The sequence below is a fragment of the Aegilops tauschii genome, chromosome 2 (genome assembly GCF_002575655.3).
Source record: "Aegilops tauschii subsp. strangulata cultivar AL8/78 chromosome 2, Aet v6.0, whole genome shotgun sequence".
NCBI classification, from domain to species: Eukaryota; Viridiplantae; Streptophyta; class Magnoliopsida; order Poales; family Poaceae; genus Aegilops; species Aegilops tauschii.
Window position 1 is genome coordinate 651,342,209 of NC_053036.3, and position 20,689 is coordinate 651,362,897.

Sequence of the window (20,689 nt, forward strand, 5' to 3'; positions counted from 1 at the left end):
TTGTGAAATTCATATATTGGCATCAGATTATACATGTGTATCAATTTAGCACAAATTTACCAAAGGAAGTTTAATAAGATTATGATTATTTTAAACATTTTCCACAACGCAAACTATTGAAGAATGATTTTGGTTATACTAATACGAGAATATACAACAACCCTGCGAATTCTGCTGCAAATATATACTTCTATACATATAGACTAGACAAAATTGACAATGACCGACAACTTCCACAATATTACTAATCAACAAGCTTCTTGCTATATTATATTCGTGAATAAACATAGCGATATAGAAATCTATGGAGCAGCACTAATTTTTGAGCTTTTGTGGGTTACTATCATCATCAAAGATGACTTTGGTCACAGTACAATTTAATGAGAAGATTGCAACTTTTGTAAAGTTTAACATTATTGTTCACAAGCATGGTATCTTGCATATTTTTAGTGCTAAGTTATTCAAGAATTTAATGTTAGCATCAGTTTATATGGTGCCTAAATTATAGTATCAGATTGACCTGGTGTATTAATTTGTCGCAGAAAAGATGATAATTATCTACTGTGGTTCTTTACAAACACACAAGCTATTGCACGACCATGTTGACTCTACTAAGATGGAACAACCGTAGTAGTACTATAACCGAATCTGAAGCATCTACGTTACTGTATTCTACAAATAAATGAAACATTTCCTTCACATGGCTACCACAAATAAGTATAAAGCCATCCCATTTGGTTGCAAAATGAAATTTATATCATTGCATAACTTTAATCATACTTTGAAGTTAAAATGATTATTAGATAGAATTCAATTACAATTAATTTTTGTGGGCCTAGCCGTGCGAATGCACGGGTTGACGACTAGTATATATAATTATTCACATGAGTATAAAAGAAGGTTTGGTTAAGCATGCTTTTACGGACGAAGTAACACTCTGTTGACAGTCATAAACAACTATCCATGGAAGGTGTACAATATTTTCAAAATCACATTTCACAAACTGCGTGAACATTTCAGTTCATATACAAGAATATTTCCAATGAATGATAGAATACTTCTAGAAATGGTTGGACAACAAACGGAAAAACTAAAATCATTCCTAAAAGAATATTTGTTGTACGCTTATGAAACAATTCTCTGAACTGAAAAAACTTAGTGAATGAAAAAAAAGTAATTTACTTCAGTTTTTTCTTGACATGAGAAGTAATGCTTGTCGTACAAAATTGAATGGCAAATTAAAAGATTTTTTTTGAGAAAACACAAAGGACTTTTGTTTCATTCATTGAAAAGAGGGGTTTAAAGTTACACTCCTCCGAGGAGGTACTCCCTCTGTCCTTTGAAGAGTGTACTTCCAATATTGTTGGAAAGTCAAACATTTTTATGTTTGACCGTATTTATATAATAATACACCAACATTAATGTCATGAAATAAGTAGCATTAGACTCATAATAAGATATATTTTCATCATATATCTATTTGGTTTCACAAACATTAATATATTTTTGCACAAACTCGGTTAAACTTTGGGATAGTTTGACCCTCCAACAAAGTTGGAAGTACACTCTTTAAAGGACGGAGGGAGTAGTTTACAATCAGGCAACAATCATTAGTGTACATCCCAGGTTGTTGGGAGGACTACTCTAAGTCCAATGGCGGGACGGGCGCGCAGGGTCGAAGATGCAATCATTTATGTGCTTCCAGATCATCCAGGATGTGAGGAGTGTCGCTGAGGCCACAGGCCCTTACGCATTGGTAAAAGAATTTTGTGATAAGGTGAAATCGAAGTTCGCCATCTTCTAATGAATGGGCGGTGCTCCTACCTGTTTTATCGAAATATGCACTAAAGTGCGTACTGAAATTACAACCAAAGTCTTACATTGGAGACAATAAAATAACAGTAGAAACAAGTCTTACAAATCTGAACGAAAGGAGTAATATTTTATGCAATCCAGAAAAGTCATACATAGATAAAGAAAAGGTAACACAGTCAACCAAACCGAAGATAAGAAAAGGAGCAATTCATGCATGCATCAACCTTATAGCATCATGTCGTCATTGGAGGGCAGGCGATTGTACAAGTTGAAGAGCAGGTTGCTCTTGCTCCTGTCCCGCAACAACGGGGGCCGGAGGAGGTACAGCCCCATCACCATGGCCACCGCCCGGAACGGCGTTAGGTACAGTACGATGGCCACCACCAAGAAGAACGTCATGAAGACGGGAGTTACCCTGGGGTCGCGCCAGCGGAGCAGGAACTGCGCGCGCTCCCCCTGGCTAGCCAGGTCGCCAACCACTGTCTGTACCCTGCCAGCGACCCCCCTCAGTCGATCATACCTCACCTGCACCACATCCTCCGGCTTGGACGTCGGGAACGTGTCGAACTCCTCGTCCAGCTCGTCCAGCGGGTGCGCCTGAACCGGGTACCACCAGAGCATCGTATTTATGTGCGGCGGCTGCAAGCTGTCGAAGTCCTCGTTCAGCTCGTCCGGGTGCGCGAGCTCTGAGGCTGATAGCTCCGTGACCATGTGCGGCGGTTTCCGCGGCCGCCGCGGGTAGTTCCACAGTGCGATCATGATCATGCAGATAAACACGGTGGACAGGATCAGCTCCGGGTAGCACACCAGCTTCAGGAACACCACGTGCACCACAATCGTCGTCAGCGGGTTCTTCCACTTGCAGATGCCCACGAACCACTTGGAGACGGCGATGAAGACGGAGAAGACGGACATGAGCTGGAAGAAGTTGGCCTTGCTCCGGCGCAGGCTGAACATGGTTTCGAAGTTGACGTCGAGAATGTACTCCACCACCTCCCTCCGCAGCGGCGGCTGGGCCCGCTCCAGCCGCTTCGCCACCATCTGCATCGCCAGGTGCCGGAGGTAGTCCTGCAGCCTCACGGAGATGGGGTTGGTGTGGTGCATCTTGGGGAGCATCGGTTTGCCGTACATGGCCAGCATTTTGGCCCACGACTTGCAGGTGAACCGGACAGCGAGGTGGAGCTCCCCGTTCTTATTCAGCCCTGAGGGGCTGAGCTTTAGTAGAGGGTAGTACTGGGAGTATACACGATCCGTCTCAAGGGTGGCGAGGCGGACGCGCACCTTGCCGATCCTCTGGTGCCTGGCGGCGCCATTGGAGTCATCAAACACGGCGATGGTGATGACGGTGCTGACGTCAAACACGTCCCAGGTGTACTTCTCATCCCACTGCGGCGCCGCTGTGGCAAAGAGCGTGCGTGTTCGCACCCACTTCTTGCCGTACTTGGCGACGCAGTAAGAGTTCCTTGTGCCGACGGCCAGATCACGCGCACCCAGGAAGTTGACCTCCAGGACGCCAACGGCGCTCTTGCGGAGCTTCTTCGCCGATGATGAAAAAGTACATGTGATACATAGGCAGATGTGTGTGAAGACGAATAATAAGCAAAATAAAGTTTGACAAGTATGCTACTAGCTAGTTTAATTATGCGACATTCAAAAACGACGGAATTGCTAATGAATGGCATTAAAAGAAACCAAGTTCCATCGTTTGCCCACTATTTAGAACTAGTAATTAATAAAGGAGAACCATCTGCTAATCATAGGACAGGCAGGTCAGCATCGTCAAGGCTCAGCTGGCAGCAAATCGCTGGTGTAGTGCGTGGACTCATCCAGCACGTGGTACGCCGGCTCCAGGCTCAGTTTCAGGTGGATTTTGCCGGCAAACGTCTTGGAGTGCTCCTTGTTCTTCTTGGTCCCCGTCGTGACGTCCGCCACCGCCTTGTCCACCGTCATCCCGCGCGACATGTTGAACCATTTCGATGGCACCGACTTGGCAAGGTCGTTGCTGCGGTGCACGTAGGCCACAGGGATGATCACGCGACCGATGGCTTCATCGCGACCAGGGGCAACCATCTCCTGCAGAGTGAACACCAGCGGGTCCTCAAACGGCTCGCTGGTCACGAACATGAACTCCTCGTTCCACACCGGGCTCGCCGACCCCTCCGGCTGCCCCCTCCTTGTCAGCCTGACCTGTGTGCCCATTTGTATCCTGGCGGTGGTGGACATGACATTAGTAGAAAACGGGCCTATTGTCCCGTTCGTAAGGGGCTTTTGTCCCGGTTACTGAACCAGGACTAAAGGGTCGTTACTAATGCCCTGACCCTTTAGTCCCGGTTCTAACCAGAACCGGGACAAATGGGCCTCCACGTGGCCTGCGCGCCGAGCCCAGGCAGGAGGGCCTTTGGTCCCGGTTGGTGGCACCAACCGAGACCAATAGGCATCCACGCGTCAGCATTTCTGTGGCTGGGTTTTTGTTTTTTTTTGAAGGGGGGGTTGGGGGTTTTGGTGGGTTAATTTAGGTATTTTATATATTGTGTTAGCTAGCTAATTAATAGAGAGAAGTGTCCTCTCTTATATATGTCCGTGCTTGGTCGACGGTACGTACTATACTACATACGAGAGGACTAGACACGCTAGCTAGCTAGTAAGCAAACGAAGGAAACAGAAGATCGTCATGAACATATATGCATACAGAGAGAAGTGATATCGACCACCTCTCCTTCTCCGAGAGATTGGTCGAACAACAAGTTCTCGTATATCTATCCGACACTACCGGCTACATATATACAATAATTATCTCTTACAAACATAATCTCCTAAACTACGGACGCATGGTCCACATAGTATTCTCCGTCTTCAGAGATCACGTGGTCAAGAAAGAATGCCGCCAACTCCTCTTGAATTGCTCGCATGCGATCTGGTGGTAGGAGTTCATCCCGCATCCGAAACATCTAATTTGAAGAAGGGGGTCAATACATATATATATGAATGAATGAAACTCAACACAAATGATGGTAATAAAATAAAATTGTGAATATTGTTATTTACGCACTTCATATTGTTCGTCAGAGTAGCCCCGCTCACAGGTCGTGTGGCGGATGGACTCGCAAACGTAGTATCCACAGAAATCATTCCCTTGTTCCTGCCACAACCACTTTACAAGAAATAGAGGTCAATCAAACTGATAAGCAAGAATGCCAAATGGTATTGATGAAGCTAGCGCTTGAATCATAAGGAGATGCGCGGAACATGCTACTATATAGTACTTACTTTCGGGTGTCTAAATTTCAGCTCCTTCGGCAGTCCCGGAGCTTTTCTGGTGAATTTTCTCCAAATCCTGCCAGACAAAGAAAACAATTACTTGATATCAGAAATGAACAAAGTTGCTGATATGGTGGATAATGATCGATTTACCTTACTTCTCGAGGATTTCAATCATGTCCGCATACTCCTGGGGATCTTTTCGTTTTGAGTCCAAGAAAGTTACTACTCCCTGCTCAAGCCTAATCTCTAGGAGAATGTAGTGGTACCTGCGCACGCATGCATAACTCATCAATTACATTACTATAACCTGGACTAATATATAAGGGAAACCGAATATGCACAAGACAGTAACACTCACTTGAAGTTGTAAGGAAAGAGTATTATATCTTTGTTTTCATTTATTTTGAATGATCGTAGCAAGTTGGCCTCGGTATCTGCGGCATGAAATTTAGCCTCAGTTGCATCTATGAGATATGTGTTAACGAACCCAATATCACCGACTTGTCTTTTCTTCAATTCGGCGATCTTCAATCTGCATAATATAGTGAGGATAATTATAAATACATGCAATGAAAGAGCTGAGCTATATAGAGAGACTTAATGACAGAAGTAGTAGTACTTACAGATAGTAGCACATGACCGTTGCTTTATCGAGGGCCAATTGATTGAAAAACTGATAGAACTCCTCAAATGGAATAGGCAACATATCAATTCCAACGAGGTCATGCTCCTTTTTAACTCTCACATACAAAGTACTCCTCCCCCCAGACTCTCTGTAGATTTTCAAGTACCAATCATGCAATCTTCGCATCATCGTTGATAGAGATTTTTCATCTTTGACGAGAGGCTTCCCGTACTCGTATCTGTGTATCTGCACGTCCAGGAAATCATAATGTACATCGTCGGGCATGTAATCTCCAAGATTGCTATAACCGGGCACCATCCTCGGATCAACGATGTCACTAGGCACCTTGAGCGGGGGGCACGATTGATTCCCTTGTTCGCCGAGCTGGGCAATTTGTTTCCCAGCTGCTCGTCGTTCTTTCATCCTTTGATCACAGACTGTACTTCCCGACCGCTCCGCTTCGGCCCATGTCTTTCCAATAATGCGCTCATAGTTGCCTTTCGGTGGAGACTTGGGTGGTTTTGTCAGGGCAGCCAGAGTGCGCTTCGCTTTCACCGGATCTACCTTCTCCTCAGGAGGTGGATGTCTCTTTGCTTTCAACCCTTGAAACCAGTCATCCACTTCGGTTCGCGCGATCTTCGCGTTCTCCTCCGGGGTCCTCTCGTATGGTAACTTCTCTGGAGTCTTCAGAGAAGGACCGAATCTGTATGTCCTCCCGCCTCTGGCCGTACTGCTAGACGCCGGCAGAGCAGACGGAGCGGGTGTCTTCTTTACTTGCTTACGAGGCGGAGGAGAAGGACTACGACGCGCCGGAGCGGCGGCGGGTCTCTTCCGCCCTTGCTGACGAGGCGGAGAAGGAGGAGGCTGGCTGCTCGGGCGCGCCGGCGCAGGCGGAGAAGGAGGCGGAGTGCCTCCACGCGCCGGAGAAGGAGCCCGAGTGCCCTGATCGTCACTCGCCGGAGGAGGAGGCGGTGGAGGAGGCGGAGTGCCCTAACTCGCCGGAGGAGGAGGAGGTGGAGGCGTCCAGTTCAGAAGGTTGATGAGCTCCTTCCGCCATAGGCATGGAGTCTTTAGAGCAAGACCCAACCGAGTCTCCCCTTGACCGGTAGGGTGGTCAAGCTGGAGGTCCTCAAATCCCTCCGTTATTTCATCCACCATCACCCTAGCATATCCTTCTGGAATCGGCCGGCAGTGAAAAGTTGCGCCGGGTTCAGTAGGAAAAACAGAGCCAACAGCCGCCTTGACCTTCATATTAATCCATTGTGTCATAAGGTGGCAATTTTGAGACTCCGTGATAGCATCCACGGGATAGCTGGCAGGAGCCGTCAAGACATGCTCTGGCTGAAGCAGCTCGGTGGAAGCCACGCTGCTTCTCCGCTGAGATGGCGGGGTAGCTTCGGGGGAAGCTTCGGCAGTTCGTTTGCTGCGATTTGCTTCTCGTTCCTCTATCGCTTGTACCCTTGCGTGCAGCGCCTGCAATTCGGTCTGCTGCACTTTCTTCCTCCTCTCGTGGGATTTGTAACCGCCTGCGTCCGGAAAACCAGCCCTCCACGGAATGGAGCCTGGCGTGCCTCCTGTCCGTCCAGGGTGCTCAGGATTTCCGAGGGCCTTTGTGAGCTCGTCGTTCTCTCTGTCTGGAAGGAACGTCCCTTTCTGCACTGCATCGATATAGTACCGAAGCTTCTTGAAGGGTATGTCAAGTTGCTCGTCCGTCCAAACGCACTTCCCTGTTACAGGGTCCAAGGATCCGCCAGCCCCGAAGAACCAAGTCCGGCAACGGTCTGGCCAGTTCATTGTCTCTGGTTCGATCCCTTTATCAAACAGATCAGTCTCAGCCTGGTCCCACTTAGGCCGGGCTTTGAGGTAGCCACCTGACCCCGTGCGATGGTGAAGCTTCTTCTTCGCAGCATTTTTCTTGTTTGTCGCCGACATCTTCTTACTCTTATCCGATGTCTTGTGGGCCACAAATTCGGGCCATTGATCTCTGATCTTCTCATATCTGCCGATGAATTCTGGTGTCTCTTATTTGTCGACAAACCTTTTCAGCTCATTCTTCCACCTCCTGAATAGCTCTGCCATCTTCTTAAGAGCAGCAGACTTGATTAATGGCTCTATAACTGGCTTCTCCGGATCCTCCTCTGGCGGTAGGGTGAAATTTGCCTTCAGCTCTTTCCAAAGATCATCTTTCTGCATATCATTGACATAAGACACCTCAGGGTCTTCTTTAGCCGGCTTTAACCATTGCTGGATGCTGATCGGGATCTTGTCCCTAACAAGAACCCCGCACTGAGCAGAAAATGCGTTCTTTGTCCGGATGGGTTCAATCGGTTGGCCGTCGCACGCGATTGCTGTGATCTCAAACCTTTCATCCTCGCGCAACTTTTTCTTCGGGCCTCGTCTCTTTACCGAAGTTGTGCTCGATCCGGAGGGCTAGAAAAAAGAAGAAAGACGAGAGTTAATTAATATGTGTACATACCAAAACCATGAATAATGCATCAATTAGCTAGTCTCAGCACAGGCTTAACTAATATATTTACCTGGCCGGACTCTGTTCGGTCACCAGAGCCGTCACCCTGTTCTTCCGGACCTGCTTCTGCACCCTGCTGTTCTTCCGGACCTGCTTCTTCACCCTGCTCTTCTTCCAGACCATCATTGTCGTTAAAATAACACGACATGACATCACATCCGTCTAAGATTATTTCCCGCAACCTCTCTTCTGCTTCCTCGTCTCGTCCGTGCTCCATTGTTTCTGCAAATATATATTACAACATGGCAATTATTACACAAACATGACATCATGTGGATATATTAGTTTGGGTGTCCTCGAGATTTTTCACTGTCGAAGTTATCAGGGAGGGGGTAATATCGACAACGATGAGATACATACACGGGAAAATAATGTTATCGGGGAGCGGGTATATCGACCCCCCCCCCCACGTGTTGAAGTTATCGGGAGGGGTTTATATCGACAACGACGACATACGTACATGGGAAAATAATATTATCGGGGAGGGGGTATATCGACCCCCCCCCCCACGTGTTGAAGTTATCGGGAGGGGGTATATCGACCCCCCTCGTGTTGAAGTTATCGGGAGGGGGTATATCGACAACGATGAGATACATACACGGGAAAATAACGTTATCGGGGAGCGGGTATATCGACGCCCCCCCCCCCCCCCACGTGTTGAAGTTATCGGGAGGGGTTTATATCGACAACGACGACATACGTACATGGGAAAATAATATTATCGGGGAGGGGGTATATCGACCCCCCCCACGTGCTGAAGTTATCGGGAGGGGGTATATCGACCCCCCTCGTGTTGAATTTATCGGGAGGGGGTATATCGACCCCCCCCCCCACGTGTTGAAGTTATCGGGAGGGGTATATCGACGACGACACACCCGATAAAACATAAGAAAACGAAGAAGAAAGGAATAGCTAGAGGAGAAGATCGAAGAAAAAAAAGAAGAAAAAAAAGAGGAGAAGAAGAAAGGAATAGAGGAGAAGAAGAAAAAATAAAATAAAAATCTATTTTTCTTCTTCTCCTCTATTCCTTTCCTCTTCTCCTCTTCCTTTTCTTCCTCTCCTCTTCTTCTCCTCTTCCTTTTCTTCCTCTCCTCTTCTTCTCCTTTTTCCTCTTCTTATTTTCCTTTTTCCTCTCCTAAATATATAAAACTTTTCTAAAAATGAAACTAACCTAAAATGTACTAAATCAGAGAACATATATAGATAATCCTTTTCTAAATATTTAAATCTAACTTTTGCATATATGAACATATATACACAGAGAACATACAAACATATATACATTTTTATAAAAAAGCAAAATACAAAATACAAACATATATATGAAAAAAAATCTAAAAAGAAGCAATATACACAATACATATACTGACATATATACATAATATACACAAAGAAGCAATATACACAATATACACAAGCATATAATATATGAAAAAAACAGGGGAGGGACGCCGGCCGGACCAATGGAGGGGCAGGGCGACGGCGACGGGCGGGTCGGGGCGACGGCGACGAGCGGGGTGGGGCGACGGCGACGGGCGGGGCAGGGCGACGGCGACGGGCGGGCCGGGGCGCGCGACGCGCGTCGGGGCAGGGCGGCGAGCGGCGACGGCGTCTGGCGAGGGCACGGGCGACGGCGAGCGGGCGGCGACGGCGACCTCGGGCGGCTAGGGGAGGCGACGGCGACGTCGGGGCAGGGGCCGGCGTCGAGGAGCAGCGCAGCAGCCTGGCGGCGTTGGAGAGAAGAATGGCGGGTGGGGGGAAATTTCCTAAGTGTTTGGTTATATAGGAAAGGCATTGGTCCCGGTTCGTGGCACGAACCGGGACCAATGCCCCCCTTTAGTCCCGGTTGGTGCCACCAACCGGGACCAAAGGCCTTTTTCAGCAGCCCAAAGGGCGGGAAGCGGAGGCCTTTGGTCCCGGTTGGTGGCACCAACCGGGACTAAAGGGGGGAATTGGTCCCGGTTGGTGCCACGAACCGGGACCAATGCCCCCCTTTAGTCCCGGTTGGTGGCACCAACCGGGACCAAAGGCCTTGTGCTAGAACTGGCGCGGTGCGGTGGGATGTTTAGTCCCACCTCGCTAGTTGAGAGCGGCCAGCACCTGTTTATAAGCTCCGCTGCATCTTCCCTCTCGAACTCCTCTGAACTGCAGGCTTACGGGCCTAATTGGACACTGCAATGCCTGTGGGCCTACTGGGCCTGCTGCGGGCCTGAATCCTGGCCCATGGTTGGGTTTCTAGTCGTATTCAGGCCGTGCTGGCCCAGTAGGTGGCATTTTTTTTTTCTTTTTTGCTATTTATTTTTTCATTTCTACTTAGAACTAAATACTTATAGTTTTTTACTGATTTCTTTTTTCTTTTAGGTCAACTTTCTGTTAGTGCCATTAGTTTTAAAATTTGAATAGTTTAAATTTGAATTTTTTAAAATTTGTGTGAATCACTAGTTTATGAATAACTTTACTATAAAAATTGATTTTTGAGTCATTCTTTTTCCTGCTATTTAATATTACTGTGTTTTATCATTATACTCAATTTGGTAATTTTAGTTAGTCATAACAAATATTATAGGCATTTTTTTCTTTTTTCCTATTTTTTTTCATTTCTACTTAGAACTAAATATTTATAGTTTTTTAGTGATTTCTTTTTTCTTTTAGGTCACAAAAATTATAAACTTTCTGTTAGTGCCATTAGTTGTCAAATTTGAATAGTTTAAATTTGAATTTTTTAAAATTTGTGTGAATCACAAGTTTGTGATTAACTGTACTAGAAAAATGAACATAGATGCACCTATAGAGAAAATTCGACCTAAATTCATAATCAATTTCTATGAATATCAGAGAAATTCATTATATGAATTTAGGTCAAATTCCTTGTATAGGGGCATCTATTTTCACTTTGAGAGGATCTCAACAAGGCAGAGAGGGACGGGCTTATAAACCGGTGTGGGCGCCCTTCGGTTGGCGAGGTGGGACTAAACTCTGAGCGCAACGAGGACCAACCCTTTAGTCCCGGTTTGTGGCACAAACCGGGACTAATGGTCATGGGCCAGGGGCGAGCCCTATTTTTTCAGCTTTTTGTTTTGTTTTCTGCATTATTTATTTTCTTTTGTTTTTTGCTTTAATTTTTAATTCTTTTTGCTTTTAGTTTTAGAAAAATTATAAACTTTCTATTAGTGCCATTAGTTTTCAAATTTGAAAACACTTTTTTAGTTTTTTTGTTTTCTTTGTTGCTTTATTTATTTTATTTTGTTTCTACTTACAACAAAATACTTATTGTTGCTATTTTTATTTTTATTTTCCAGTTTTTTTGTTTTGTTTTCTGTATTATTTATTTTCTTTTGTTTTTTCTTTATTTTTTAATTCTTTTTGCTTTTAGGTCAGCAAACTTATAAACTTTCTGTTAGTGCCATTAGTTTTAGAAAAATTATAAACTTTCTGTTAGTGCCATTAGTTTTCAAATTTGAATAGTTAAAATTTGAATTCTTTGAAATTTGTGTGAATCACAAGTTTGTGATTAACTTTACTAAAAAAATGAACATAGATGCACCTATAGAGAAAATTCGACCTAAATTCATAGTTTTCAAATGAACTCTGAAAAAGTTGCCATAGCATACTCGTCTGTTACAAAGTTCGCATGGTATCATCATAATAGTTGCGGGAGAAAGTCTTCACTTTTTCTTCGCTTGTGTCATTTGCTTATTGCGACGTAACCCTGGATAATCTTCATCGTTTATCAGGATGCTTGGGTCAGCCTTGACTTTGAAGGGAGGAATTTCATGAAACTTTTCATAATTTTCAGACATGTCTGTCTTGCCCTCCACTCCCACGATGTCCCTTTTTCCTGAAAGAACTATGTGGCGCTTTGGCTCATCATATGATGTATTCGCTTCCTTATCTTTTCTTTTTCTCGGTCTGGTAGACATGTCCTTCACATAGATAACCTGTGCCACATCATTGGCTAGGACGAACGGTTCGTCAGTGTACCCATGATTTTTCAGATCCACTGTTGTCATTCCGTACTGTGGGTCTACCTGTACCCCGCCTCCTGACAGATTGACCCATTTGCACTTAAACAAAGGGACCTTAAAATCATGTCCGTAGTCAAGTTCCCATATGTCCACTATGTAACCATAATATGTGTCGTTTCCCCTCTCGGTTGCTGCATCAAAGCGGACACCGCTGTTTTGGTTGGTGCTCTTTTGATCTTGGGCGATCGTGTAAAATGTATTCCCATTTATCTCGTATCCTTTATAAGTCAATACAGTCAAAGATGGTCCCCTGGACAACAAGTACAATTCATCACAAACAGTGTTGTCAGCTCTGAGACGTGTTTCCAACCAACTGCTGAAAGTCCTGATGTGTTCACATGTAATCCAGTCGTCGCAAAGCTCCGGGTGTTTGGAGCGCAGACTGTTCTTCTGTTCATCGACATACGGGGTCACCAAGGTAGAGTTTTGTAGAACTATGTAGTGTGCTTGAGACCAAGAATGCCCGTCCCTGCATATTATTGAGTCTGCTCCTAGCGTGCCTTTTCCTGTCAGTCTTCCCTCATACCGCGATTTAGGGAGACCTATCTTCTTAAGGCCAGGAATGAAGTCAACACAAAACCCAATGACATCCTCTGTTTGATGGCCCATGGAGATGCTTCCTTCTGGCCTAGCGCGGTTACGGACATATTTCTTTAGGACTCCCATGAACCTCTCAAAGGGGAACATATTGTGTAGAAATACGGCCCCAGAATGACAATCTCGTCGACTAGATGAACTAGGACGTACGTCATGATATTGAAAAAGGATGGTGGGAACACCAGCTCGAAACTGACAAGACATTGCGCCACATCACTCCTTAGCCTTGGTATGATTTCTGGATCGATCACCTTCTGAGAGATTGCATTAAGGAATGTTCATAGCTTCACAATGGCTAATCGGACGTTTTCCGGTAGAAGCCCCCTCAATGCAACCGGAAGCAGTTGCGTCATAATCACGTGGCAGTCATGAGACTTTAGGTTCTGGAACTTTTTCTCTGGCATATTTATTGTTCCGTTTATATTCGACGAGAAGCCAGTCAGGACCTTCATACTGAGCAGGCATTCAAAGAAAATTTCTTTCTCTTCTTTGGTAAGAGCGTAGCTGGCAGGACCTTCATACTGCTTTGGAGGCATGCCGTCTTTTTCGTGCAAACGTTGCAGGTCCTCCCGTGCCTCAGGTGTATCTTTTGTCTTCCCATACACGCCCAAGAAGCCTAACAGGTTCACGCAAAGGTTCTTCGTCACGTGCATCACGTCGATTGAAGAGCGGACCTCTAGCTCTTTCCAGTAGGGTAGGTCGAAGAATATAGATTTCTTCTTCCACATGGGTGCGCGTCCCTCAGCGTCATTCGGAACAACTAGTCCGCCGGGACCCTTTCCAAAGATTACGTGTAAATCATTGACCATAGCAAGTACGTGATCACCGGTACGCATGGCGGGCTTCTTCCGGTGATCTGCCTCGCCTTTGAAATGCTTGCCTTTCTTTCGACATTGATGGTTGGTCGGGAGAAATCGACGATGGCCCACGTACACATTCTTCCTGCATCTGTCCAGGTATATACTTTCGGTGTCATCCAAACAGTGCGTGCATGCGTGGTATCCCTTGTTTGTCTGTCCTGAAAGGTTACTGAGAGCTTGCCAATCGTTGATGGTCACGAACAGCAACGCCTTTAGGTTAAATTCATCCTGTCTGTGTTCATCCCACGTACGTACACCGTTTCCATTCCACAGCTGTAAAAGTTCTTCAACTAATGGCCTTAGGTACACATCAATGTCGTTGCCGGGTTGCTTAGGGCCTTGGATGAAAACTGGCATCATAATGAACTTCCGTTTCATGCACATCCAAGGAGGAAGGTTATACATACATAGAGTCACGGGCCAGGTGCTGTGATTGCTGCTCTACTCCCCGAAAGGATTAATGCCATCCGCGCTTAAAGCAAACCATACGTTCCTTGGATCCTTTGCAAACTCATCCCAGTACTTTCTCTCGATTTTTCTCCATTGCGACCCGTCAGCGGGTGCTCTCAACTTCCCGTCTTTCTTACGGTCCTCACTGTGCCATCGCATCAACTTGGCATGCTCTCCGTTTCTGAACAGACGTTTCAACCATGGTATTATAGGAGCATACCACATCACCTTCGCAGGAACCCTCTTCCTGGGGGGCTCGCCGTCAACATCACCAGGGTCATCTCGTCTGATCTTATACTGCAATGCACCGCATACCGGGCATGCGTTCAGATCCTTGTATGCACCGCGGTACAGGATGCAGTCATTAGGGCATGCATGTATCTTCTGCACCTCCAATCCTAGAGGGCATACGACCTTCTTTGCTGCGTATGTACTGTCGGGCAATTCGTTATCCTTTGGAAGCTTCTTCTTCAATGTTTTCAGTAGCTTCTCAAATCCTTTGTCAGACACAGCATTCTCTGCCTTCCACTGCAGCAATTCCAGTACGGTATCGAGCTTTGTGTTGCCATCTTCGCAATTGGGGTACAACCCTTTTTTGTGATCCTCTAACATGCGATCGAACTTCAGCTTTTCCTTTTGACTTTCGCATTGCGTCCTTGCATCGACAATGACCCGGCGGAGATCATCATCATTGGGCACATCGTCTGGTTCCTCTTGATCTTCAGCAGCTTCACCCGTTGCAGCATCATTGGGCACATCGTCTGGTTCCTCTTGATCTTCACCAGCTCCCCCCGTTGCAGCATCACCGTATTCAGGGGGCACATAGTTGTCATCGTACTCTTCTTCTTCGCCGTCTTCCATCATAACCCCCATTTCTCCGTGCCTTGTCCAAACATTATAGTGTGGCATGAAACCCTTGTAAAGCAGGTGGGTGTGAAGGATTTTCCGGTCAGAGTAAGACTTCGTATTCCCATAATTAGGGCATGGACAACACATAAAACCATTCTGCTTGTTTGCCTCAGCCGCTTCGAGGAATTCATGCACGCCCTTAATGTACTCGGAGGTGTGTCTGTCACCGTACATCCATTGCCAGTTCATCTGCGTGCGTTATATATAATTAAGTGTGTCAAAAATCATTACAGAATATAATGAATAGATAATTAAGTGACCAAATTAATAAAAGTTCATCATCACATTAAAACCAAAGTACATACATAGTTCTCATCTAACAACATATAGCTCTCCAGAGCATCTAATTAATTAAACCATACATTGAAACTATGTAAAACATTTCAATGCGAAAACAAATGCGATCATAATCGCAACCAAGGTAAAAATTGATCCAACGGCATAATGATAGCAAGCCTCGGTATGAACGGCATATTTTCTAATCTTTCTAATCTTCAAGCGCATTGCATCCATCTTGATCTTGTGATCATCGACGACATCCGCAACATGCAACTCCAATATCATCTTCTCCTCCTCAATTTTTTTTATTTTTTTCTTCAAGAAATTGTTTTCTTCTTCAACTAAATTTAACCTCTCAACAATAGGGTCGGTTGGAATTTCCGGTTCACATACCTCCTAGATAAAAAAAATCTATGTCACGTTGGTCGGCATAATTTTCATAAACAATAAATGAACCAATAGTTATAAAGATAATATATACCACATCCGAATCATAGACAGGACGAGGGCTCAATCGGCGGGGTCCCTCTTCGCCGGCTCGGTTCCAACAGCCGCCGCCGGTCCCGGCCGCCACGCACTCCTTGGTGCCCACGCCGCCGCCCCCTGACTGCCTCACACCCGATGGTGCGCGCGGTCGCGCCTGCTCCTGATGCCTCCATCTACACCGCAGCAGGCCCTGCCATTGCCGACGTCGCTCATGCTGCCTATGGTGGCCATGTCGGCTACCTTGTGTATGCGGCCCCGTACGGCACCCCTGTTGGGGAACGTAGTAATTTCAAAAAATTTCCTACGCACACGCAAGATCTTGGTGATGCATAGCAATGAGAGGGGAGAGTGTTGTCCACGTACCCTCGTAGACCGACAGCGGAAGTGTTATCACAACGCGGTTGATGTAGTCGTACGTCTTCACGATCCGACCGATCAAGTACCGAACGTACGGCACCTCCGAGTTCTACACACGTTCAGCTTGATGACGTCCCTCGAACTCCGCTCCAGCCGAGTGTTGAGGGAGAGTTTCGTCAGCACGACGGCGTGGTGACGATGATGATGTTCCACCGACGCAGGGCTTCGCCTAAGCTCTGCAACGGTATTATCGAGGTGTAATATGGTGGAGGGGGGCACCGCACACGGCTAAGAGATCTCAAGGATCAATTGTTGTGTCCCTGGGGTGCCCCCTGCCCCCGTATATAAAGGAGCAAGGGAGGAGGAGGCCGGCCCTAGGAGGGGGCGCACCAAGTGTGGAGTCCTACTAGGACTCCTTAGTCCTAGTAGGATTCCACCTCCCATATGGAATAGGAAAAGCGGAAGGGAAAAAAAGAAGGAAGGAAGGGGGCGCCCCCCTTCCCTAGTCCAATTCGGACCAGACCAAGGGGAGGGGTGCGGCCACCCTTGAGCCCCTTTTCCTTCTTTCCCGTATGGCCCAATAAGGCCCAATACGTATTCCCGTAACTCTCCCGTACTCCGAAAGATACCCGAATCACTCGGAACCTTTCCGAAGTCCGAATATAGTCGTCCAATATATCGATTTTTACGTCTCGACCATTTCGAGACTCCTCGTCATATCCCCGATCTCATCCGGGACTCCGAACTCCTTCGGTACATCAAAACTCAGTAAAACTGTCATCGTAACGTTAAGCGTGCGGACCCTACGGGTTCGAGAACTATGTAGACATGACCGAGACACGTCTCCGGTCAATAACCAATAGCGGGACCTGGATGCCCATATTGGCTCCCACATATTTTACGAAGATCTTTATCGGTCCGACCGCATAACAACATACGTTGTTCCCTTTGTCACCGGTATGTTACTTGCCCGAGATTTGATCGTCGGTATCTCGATACCTAGTTCAATCTCGTTACCGGCAAGTCTCTTTACTCGTTCCGTAAGACATCATCTCGCAACTAACTCATTAGTCACAATGCTTGCAAGGCTTATAGTGATGTGCATTACCGAGTGGGCCCAGAGATACCTCTCCGACAATTGGAGTGACAAATCCTAATCTCGAAATACGCCAACCCAACAAGTACCTTTGGAGACACCTGTAGAGCACCTTTATAATCACCCATTTACGTTGTGACGTTTGGTAGCACACAAAGTGTTCCTCCGGTAAACGGGAGTTGCATAATCTCATAGTCATAGGAACATGTATAAGTCATGAAGAAAGCAATAGCAACATACTAAACGATCGAGTGCTAAGCTAACGGAATGGGTCAAGTCAATCACGTCATTCTCCTAATGAGGTGATCTCGTTAATCAAATGACAACTCATGTCTATGGCTAGGAAACATAACCATCTTTGATTAACGAGCTAGTCAAGTAGAGGCATACTAGTGACACTCTGTTTGTCTATGTATTCACACATGTATTATGTTTCCGGTTAATACAATTCTAGCATGAATAATAAACATTTATCATGATATAAGGAAATATATAATACTTTATTATTGCCTCTAGGGCATATTTCCTTCAGTCTCCCACTTGCACTAGAGTCAATAATCTAGTTCACATCGCCATGTGATTTAACATCAATAATTCACATCACCATGTGATTAACACCCATAGTTCACATCTCTATGTGACCAACACTCAAAGGGTTTACTAGAGTCAATAATCTAGTTCACATCGCTATGCGATTAACACCCAAAGAGTACTAAGGTGTGATCATGTTTTGATTGTGAGATAATTTTAGTCAACGGGTCTGCCACATTCAGATCCGTAAGTATTTTACAAATTTCTATGTCTGCAATGCTCTGCACGGCGCTACTCTAGCTAATTGCTTCCACTTTCAATATGTATCTAGACCGAGACTTAGAGTCATCTAGATTTAGTGTCAAAACTTGTGTCGACGTAACCCTTTACGACGAACCTTTTTGTCACTTCCATAATTGAGAAATATATCCTTATTCCACCAAGGATAATTTTGACCGCTGTCCAGTGATCTACTCTTGTACTCCCTTGCCAAAATCAGTGTAGGGTATACAATAGATCTGGTACACAGCATGGCATACTTTATAGAACCTATGGCCAAGGCATAGGGAATGACTTTCATTCTCTTTCTATCTTTTGCCGTGGTCGGGCTTTGAGTCTTTACTCAATTTCACACCTTGTAACACAGGCAAGAACTCTTTCTTGGACTGTTCTATTTTGAACTACTTCAAAATCTTGTTAAGGTATGTACTCATTGAAAAAACTTATCAAGCGTCTTCATCTATCTCTATAGATCTTGATGCTCAATATGTAAGCAGCTTCACCGAGGTCTTTCTTTGAAAAACTCCTTTCAAACATTCCTTTATGCTTTGCAGAATAATTCTACATTATTTCCGATCAACAATATGTCATTTACATATACTTATCAGAAATGCTGTAGTGCTCCCACTCACTTTCTTGTAAATACAGGCTTCATCGCAAGTCTGTATAAAACTATATCCTTTGATCAACTTATCAAAGTGTATATTCCAACTCCGAGATGCTTGCACCAGTCCATAGATGGATCGCTGGAGCTTGCATATTTTGTTAGCATTTTTAGGATTGACAAAACCTCCTGGTTTCATCATATACAACTCTTCTTTAATAAATCCATTAAGGAATGTAGTTTTGTTTATCCATTTGCCAGATTTCATAAAATGCGGCAATTGCTAACATGATTCGGACAGACTTAAGCATAGATACGAGTGAGAAACTCTCATCGTAGTCAACATCTTGAACTTGTCGAAAACCTTTTTGCGACAATTCTAGCTTTGTAGATAGTGACACTACTATCAGCGTCCGTCTTCCTCTTGAAGATCCATTTAATCTCAATGGCTTGCCGACCATTGGGCAAGTCAATCAAAGTCCATACTTTGTTCTCATACATGGATCTCATCTCAGATTTCATGGCCTCAAGCCATTTCCCGGAATCTGGGCTCATCATCGCTTCCTCATAGTTCGTAGGTTCGTCATGGTCAAATAACATGACCTCCAGAACAGGATTACCGTACCACTCTGGTGTGGATCTCACTCTGGTTTACCTACGAGGTTTGCTAGTAACTTGATCTGAAGTTACATGATCATCATCATTAACTTCCTCACTAATTGGTGTAGGAGTCACAGGAACAGATTTCTGTGATGAACTACTTTCCAATAAGGGAGCAGGTACAGTTACCTCATCAAGTTCTACTTTCCTCCCACTCACTTCTTTCGAGAGAAATTCCTTCTCTAGAAAGGATCCCTTTTTAGCAACGTATGTCTTGCCTTCGGATCTGTGATAGAAGGTGTACCCAACTGTCTCCTTTGGGTATCCTATGAAGACACATTTCTCCGATTTGGGTTTGAGCTTATCAGGATAAAACTTTTTCACATAAGCATCGCAACCCCAAATTTTAAGAAACGACAAATTTGGTTTCTTGCTAAACCTCAGTTCATAAGGCGTCGTCTCAACGGATTTTGATGGTGCCCTATTTAACATGAATGCAGTTGTCTCTAATGCATAACCCCAAAACGATAGTGGTAGATCGGTAAGATACATCATATATCGCACCATATCTAATAAAGTACGATTACGACGTTCGGACACACCATTACACCGTGGTGTTCCAGGTGGCGTGAGTAGTGAAACTATTTCACATTGTTTTAACTGAAGGCCAAACTCGTAACTCAAATACTCTTCTCTACGATCAGATCGTAGAAACTTTATTTTTCTTGTTACGATGATTTTCCACTTCACTCTGAAATTATATGAACTTTTCAAATGTTTCAGACTTATGTTTCATTAAGTAGATATACCCATATCTGCTCAAATCATCTGTGAAGGTGAGAAAATAACGATATCCGCCACGAGCCTCAATATTCATTGGACCACATACATCCGTATGTATGACTTCCAACAAATCTGTTGCTCTCTCCATAGTTCCGGAGAACGGCGTTTCAGTCATCTTGCCCATGAGGCACGGTTCGCAAGCATCAAGTGATTCATAATCAAGTGATTCCAAAATCCCATCAGTATGGAGTTTCTTCATGCGCTTTACACCAATATGACCTAAACGACAGTACCACAAATAAGTTGCACTATCATTATTAACTCTCCATCTTTTGGCTTCAATATTATGAATATGTGTATCACTACGATCGAGATCCAACAAACCATTTTTCGTTGGTGTGTATGACCATAAATGTTTTATTCATGTAAACAGAACAACAATTGTTCTCTAACTTAAATGAATAACCGTATTGCAATAAACATGATCAAATCATATTCATGCTCAACGCAAACACCAAATAACACTTATTTAGTTTCAACACTAATCCCGAAAGTACAGGGAGTATGCGATGATGATCATATCAATCTTGGAACTACTTCCAACA

At 45.0% G+C, this 20,689-nt stretch overlaps 1 protein-coding gene across 1 annotated transcript in view; it reads right to left on the reverse strand.

Moving 5' to 3' along the window:
• Positions 1–1,800: 1,800 nt before the first annotated feature.
• Positions 1,801–20,689, reverse strand: part of LOC109784202 (multiple C2 domain and transmembrane region protein 6) — a 95,506-nt gene continuing 76,617 nt past the window's right edge. The window contains exon 2 of the mRNA XM_073509411.1: positions 1,801–3,351. Within this exon, the coding sequence (XP_073365512.1) occupies positions 2,041–3,351 (1,311 nt within the window). The 3' untranslated portion in view covers positions 1,801–2,040. The remainder of the gene's footprint in view (positions 3,352–20,689) is intronic.